Source organism: Notothenia rossii (assembly GCF_949606895.1).
Source record: "Notothenia rossii genome assembly, chromosome: 5".
NCBI classification, from domain to species: domain Eukaryota; kingdom Metazoa; phylum Chordata; class Actinopteri; order Perciformes; family Nototheniidae; genus Notothenia; species Notothenia rossii.
Window position 1 is genome coordinate 92171456 of NC_136903.1, and position 6669 is coordinate 92178124.

At 45.1% G+C, this 6669-nt stretch overlaps 1 protein-coding gene across 1 annotated transcript in view; it reads right to left on the reverse strand.

Annotated features, from left to right (window-relative positions):
- Positions 1-642: 642 nt before the first annotated feature.
- pltp (phospholipid transfer protein) overlaps positions 643-6669 on the reverse strand; it is a 22511-nt gene continuing 16484 nt past the window's right edge. The window contains exons 7-15 of the mRNA XM_079682224.1: positions 5797-5952; positions 5411-5587; positions 3449-3508; positions 2497-2661; positions 2222-2289; positions 1711-1753; positions 1497-1560; positions 1269-1345; positions 643-792 (exon numbers count right to left, since the gene is read on the reverse strand). Coding sequence (XP_079538350.1) covers positions 715-792; positions 1269-1345; positions 1497-1560; positions 1711-1753; positions 2222-2289; positions 2497-2661; positions 3449-3508; positions 5411-5587; positions 5797-5952 — 888 coding nt within the window. The 3' untranslated portion in view covers positions 643-714. The remainder of the gene's footprint in view (positions 793-1268; positions 1346-1496; positions 1561-1710; positions 1754-2221; positions 2290-2496; positions 2662-3448; positions 3509-5410; positions 5588-5796; positions 5953-6669) is intronic.

Below are 6669 nucleotides of genomic sequence, written 5' to 3' on the forward strand. Positions count from 1 at the left end.
CTGAGTACTTCTACTTTTACTCAAGAACAAGATCTGAGTACTTCTACTTTTACTCAAGAACAAGATCTGAGTACTTCTACTTTTACTCAAGTACAAGATCTGAGTACTTCTACTCTTACTGAAGTACAAGATCTAAGTACTTCTACTTTTACTCAAGTACAAGATCTGAGTACTTCTACTCTTACTGAAGTACAAGATCTAAGTACTTCTACTTTTACTCAAGTACAAGATCTGAGTACTTCTACTTTTACTCAAGAACAAGATCTGAGTACTTCTACTTTCACTCAAGAACAAGATCTGAGTACTTCTACTTTTACTCAAGTACAAGATCACAGTGCTTCTCCCACCTCTGGTAAGCGTGCATGGTAACAAGGATGTACTCCTCTAATGTTTAAAGATGTTGTAATGAAGGTTAGACCCCTGCGTGGGGACTGGATACTGCTTTAGTAAAGAAGAACAAATAATAATATTTTAAACTTCCTGCTGAGAAGAAACGCAACGAGCAGCCAATCAAAACCTCAGGAATCATCAAACTAATTATCCAAACGACAATTTTTATATTCTGAATTCAGGAGGACTGTTGTCAGCAGTTTAAAGAATCAAACACATTTTCATTGTAGAAACTGAAGCAGAGAGTTAGAGGTCATTTCACATTTTATTTTTGGACATACAAACACATATGTTTGTCATCGTACATGTTTACACGGTGTCTGTCTATTCCTGGTTGTTGCCTTCAATAATTTCTCTCAGTCCTTTCGTGAAGTGAAGATTAGCTCCGATCACAATGAAGCCCTGCAGAGATCAACACACACATCTGTTAGAGATCAACACACACATCTGTTAGAGATCAACACACACATCTGTTAGAGATCAACACACACCTCTGTTAGAGATCAACACACACCTCTGTTAGAGATCAACACACACATCTGTTAGAGATCAACACACACATCTGTTAGAGATCAACACACACATCTGTTAGAGATCAACACACACCTCTGTTAGAGATCAACACACACCTCTGTTAGAGATCAACACACACCTCTGTTAGAGATCAACACACACCTCTGTTAGAGATCAACACACACCTCTGTTACAGATCAACACACACATCTGTTAGAGATCAACACACACATCTGTTAGAGATCAACACACACATCTGTTACAGATCAACACACACATCTGTTAGAGATCAACACACACATCTGTTCACACTGAAACCACGTTCAGTTAAAGCACACAACAACACATAAAGAACAGCAGCTCACGTTGTGATATTCAACGACTTCCTCAATGAAATCCATCCCATCAGCGAGAGGGATCCGAACGCCTTTCTTTGTCCAGTCTACACACACACACACACACACACACACACACACACACACACACACACACACACACACACACACACACACACACACACACACACAGGGTCAGTTCAACAGCAATGCTCTGTATTACAGTCACACACACAATCTTAATTATTTGATTCTTACTGTTGATTAAAGGAACCACAGACATCTGCAGCATCGTCTTTAGAGGAGCCTGCAGAGGAATCAACTGACAGACAGAGAGACAGACACACACACACACACACACACACACACACACACACACACACACACACACACACACACACGTTGTGTTAATAATGATCTATGGTCTCTTTATGATTGTATAACTTGTAGTAAAATACCAAACAGCACTTACTGCCAGAGATTCCAGTGCTGATTGATTGGAGAAGATTTTAAACCTGAAAGAAGATCAATTGATTGGTCTGACTGTAGTGTGATCAATAGTACAGGAATGAGTCCTAACACCCTGACACGAGTCAGCATTATGAGTCCTAACACCCTGACACGAGTCAGCCTTTTGGAGCACTGATACACTGAAATTCGTCAGCAAAATGAGTCCTTAAACCCTCACATGAGTCTGTGTTATGAGTCCTCAAACACAACAGACCCAAAAGAGGATGTACGTACTTGGCAGTAGTTACTTTTCCATTTATAAAAGCCTCCCATGGACTAATGTTGCATTGAGTTATTATTACATATGCTTTATTTTGAACACTAAGAAGAATAATCGTGTGTGTGTGTGTGTGTGTGTGTGTGTGTGTGTGTGTGTGTGTGTGTGTGTGTGTGTGTGTGTGTGTGTGTGTGTGTGTGTGTGTGTGTGTGTGTGTGTGTGTTCAAGGTTCAAGACTTTTATTGTGTGGACGTACCTGCGGAGGTCGGCGTGAATAGACAGACGTTTCCCCCTGATAGAAACTTTAGCGTTGAACTTTGTTTCCTACAGGCGGACACAAACATGAAACAATAACAGAGCCAGTGAAACAGCTGTTGGATCATCGTGTTGTCTAATTGGTCACTTCAATATGTGTGTGTGTGTGTGTGTGTGTGTGTGTGTGTGTGTGTGTGTGTGTGTGTGTGTGTGTGTGTGTGTGTGTGTGTGCGTGCGTGCGTGCGTGTGTGTGTGCACGTGTGTGTGCACGTGTACCATGGTCATGCTGCTCAACTGGAATGGAGCCTTTCCTGGAGGAAGCAACAAGACCTTGACGATGGCTGTCATGACAACCGTTGCCCCGGTCGTTCTGATGGTAGTTTTTGGGGGCGAGTTTACGGCGATCTGCAGAGAGATCGGAGCATCCGCCAGAGCCGGGTCCTACAGAGGACACAGGAGAACATGAAGTCAAGTAATAATACAGAGTAATGCAGTACTACCTCAGGTCCTACAGAGAACACAGGAGGACATGAGGCAAAGTAATAATACAGAGTAATGCAGTACTACCTCAGGTCCTACAGAGGACACAGGAGGACATGAGGCAAAGTAATAATACAGAGTAATGTAGTACTACCTCAGGTCCTACAGAGGACACAGGAGGACATGAAGCAAAGTAATAATACAGAGTAATGCAGTACTACCTCAGGTCCTACAGAGGACACAGGAGGACATGAAGCAAAGTAATAATACAGAGTAATGCAGTACTACCTCAGGTCCTACAGAGGACACAGGAGGACATGAAGCAAAGTAATAATACAGAGTAATGCAGTACTTCTTATGGTTCCACAGAGAACACAGGAGGACATGAAGCAAAGTAATAATACAGAGTAATGTAGTACTACCTCAGGTCCTACAGAGGACACAGGAGGACATGAAGCAAAGTAATAATACAGAGTAATGCAGTACTACCTCAGGTCCTACAGAGGACACAGGAGGACATGAGGCAGAGTAATAATACAGAGTAATGTAGTACTACCTCAGGTCCTACAGAGGACACAGGAGGACATGAGGCAAAGTAATAATACAGAGTAATGCAGTACTACCTCAGGTCCTACAGAGGACACAGGAGGACATGAGGCAGAGTAATAATACAGAGTAATGTAGTACTACCTCAGGTCCTACAGAGAACACAGGAGATCTTTATTAAAGGAATGGAGCTCCTTCTCACCAGCATCATGATAACTCCAAAGTAAGTGGTTCTCAACAACATCTCCATGTCTCTGGACATCTGAAGAGAAACACAAACAGAAGCAGGAGGTCAGATGGAGAACCTGGATGTTCTCTCTGTGGTTTCAGGAGGTCTGGAGGTTCTACCGGTCTACGGTTCTTCTGGGGTTAATGGTTGTGTTGGGGGGGTCTCTGGTGGTTTTGGCTGTGGTGGTGGTTTTGGGGATCTGTTAATGTTATGTGGTTCCTTAGAGGGACTATGGTGGTTTTGGGGAACCGGAATTATGTGTGGATGATTCGGGAGTCTCTGTGGTGTTGGATGTGGTTTCGTGTTTTAAGGTTGTTTTGGGGGGGTCTGGGGAAATGTGTGTATTTTTGATGCAATTGTTGATCTGTGGTTGTTTTGGTGTTATGTGGTGGTTGTGGTGTTCTGTTGTTGTTTGGTGTTCTGTTGTTGTTTGGTGTGTGGTTGTTTTGGTGTTCTGTGGTTGTTTGGTGTTCTGTGGTTGTTTGGTGTTCTGTGGTTGTTTTGGTGTTCTGTGGTTGTTTTGGTGTTCTGTGTTTTTTTTGGTGTTCTGTGGTTGTTTTGGTGTTCTGTGGTTGTTTTGGTGTTCTGCTGTGGTTGTGGTGTTCTGTGTTGTTCTGTGGTTTTGGTGTTCTGTGGTTGTGGTGTTCTGTGGTGTTCTGTGGTTTTGGTGTTCTGTGGTGTTCTGTGTTGTTCTGTGGTTTTGGTGTTCTGTGGTTTTGGTATTCTGTGTTGTTCTGTGGTGTTCTGTGGTTTTGGTGTTCTGTGGTGTTCTGTGTTGTTCTGTGGTTTTGGTGTTCTGTGTTGTTCTGTGGTGTTCTGTGGTTTTGGTGTTCTGTGGTGTTCTGTGTTGTTCTGTGGTTTTGGTGTTCTGTGGTTGTGGTGTTCTGTGGTGTTCTGTGGTGTTCTGTGGTGTTCTGTGGTTTTGGTGTTCTGTGGTTGTTTTGGTGTTCTGTGGTTGTTTTGGTGTTCTGTGGTTGTGGTGTTCTGTGGTGTTCTGTGGTGTTCTGTGTTGTTCTGTGGTTGTTTTGGTGTTCTGTGGTTGTGGTGTTCTGTGTTGTTCTGTGGTGTTCTGTGGTTTTGGTGTTCTGTGGTTGTTTTGGTGTTCTGTGGTGTTCTGTGTTGTTCTGTGGTGTTCTGTGTTGTTCTGTGGTGTTCTGTGGTTGTTTTGGTGTTCTGTGGTTGTGGTGTTCTGTGTTGTTCTGTGGTGTTCTGTGGTTTTGGTGTTCTGTGGTTGTTTTGGTGTTCTGTGGTTGTTTTGGTGTTCTGTGGTTTTGGTGTGGTGTTCTGTGGTTGTTTTGGTGTTCTGTGGTTGTGGTGTTCTGTGGTGTTCTGTGGTGTTCTGTGGTTGTTTTGGTGTTCTGTGGTTTTGGTGTTCTGTGGTGTTCTGTGGTGTTCTGTGGTTTTGGTGTTCTGTGGTTGTTTTGGTGTTCTGTGGTTGTTTTGGTGTTCTGTGGTTTTGGTGTTCTGTGGTGTTCTGTGGTGTTCTGTGGTGTTCTGTGGTTGTTTTGGTGTTCTGTGGTTGTGGTGTTCTGTGGTGTTCTGTGGTGTTCTGTGGTTGTTTTGGTGTTCTGTGGTTGTGGTGTTCTGTGGTGTTCTGTGGTGTTCTGTGGTTGTTTTGGTGTTCTGTGGTTTTGGTGTTCTGTGGTGTTCTGTGGTGTTCTGTGGTTGTTTTGGTGTTCTGTGGTTGTGGTGTTCTGTGTTGTTCTGTGGTGTTCTGTGGTTTTGGTGTTCTGTGGTTGTTTTGGTGTTCTGTGGTTTTGGTGTTCTGTGGTGTTCTGTGTTGTTCTGTGGTGTTCTGTGGTTTTGGTGTTCTGTGGTTGTTTTGGTGTTCTGTGGTTTTGGTGTTCTGTGGTTTTGGTGTTCTGTGGTTTTGGTGTTCTGTGGTTTTGGTGTTCTGTGGTTTTGGTGTTCTTTGGTGGTTTCGGTGGTTGTGACCTTTTCGTTGACGATGTCCGTTTGGAACACTCCTGCTTTGTAGTAGGAGAACATTCCGCTGTCGAAGAAGAACTCGGAGAGAGAAAGATAAACCATCCGGTCGTAATCTCTGATGACCGGTTCCACAGCCAGGTTCTCCAACGTGCTGTTTGGATCCGACAGGTCGAAGAACATCCCCTAAAGACACAGAGAACCCCTTAATGCTACCGTCACATTACCCTGAACAGATAACACTGGAGAACACAAAGTAAAGGAATAATAAAAGTGACGCAGTACTACTTAAGGTTCTATGGTGATCACTGATGAACATGAAGTAAAGTAACGAATACAAAGTCATTCAATTCTACCAAAGGTTCTACGGAGAACCAGGAGAACGTGTGCCTCACCCTGAAGTGCATGTCGAGGCTCCGGGACGTCACCACTGGATCCTCGATCAGAGAGTAGTCGATCCCGATGTAGCTGTCCACCTCCGTCCTCACAGGGATCGTCTCCAGCAGAGAGTTCACATGGACCAGAGCTGCATGGTTCAGAGCAGGACAGATCTGAGAGACAGACAGGTGGGAGACAGGTGGGAGACAGGTGAGAGACAGGTGAGAGACAGACGGACAGGTGGGAGACAGGTGGGAGACAGGTGAGAGACAGACGGACAGGTGGGAGACAGACAGACAGACAGACAGACAGGTGAGAGAGACAGACAGGTGGGAGACAGACAGACAGGTGAGAGAGACAGACAGGTGGGAGACAGGTGAGAGACAGGTGAGAGACAGACAGACAGGTGGGAGACAGACAGACAGGTGAGAGAGACAGACAGGTGGGAGACAGACAGACAGGTGAGAGAGACAGACAGGTGGGAGACAGGTGAGAGACAGACAGACAGGTGAGAGAGACAGACAGGTGGGAGACAGACAGACAGGTGAGAGAGACAGACAGGTGGGAGACAGGTGAGAGACAGGTGAGAGACAGACAGACAGGTGGGAGACAGACAGACAGACAGACAGACAGGTGAGAGAGACAGACAGGTGGGAGACAGACAGACAGGTGAGAGAGACAGACAGGTGGGAGACAGGTGAGAGACAGGTGAGAGACAGACAGACAGGTGGGAGACAGACAGACAGGTGAGAGAGACAGACAGGTGGGAGACAGACAGACAGGTGAGAGAGACAGACAGGTGGGAGACAGGTGAGAGACAGACAGACAGGTGAGAGAGACAGACAGGTGGGAGACAGACAGACAGGTGAGAGAGACAGACAGGTGGGAGA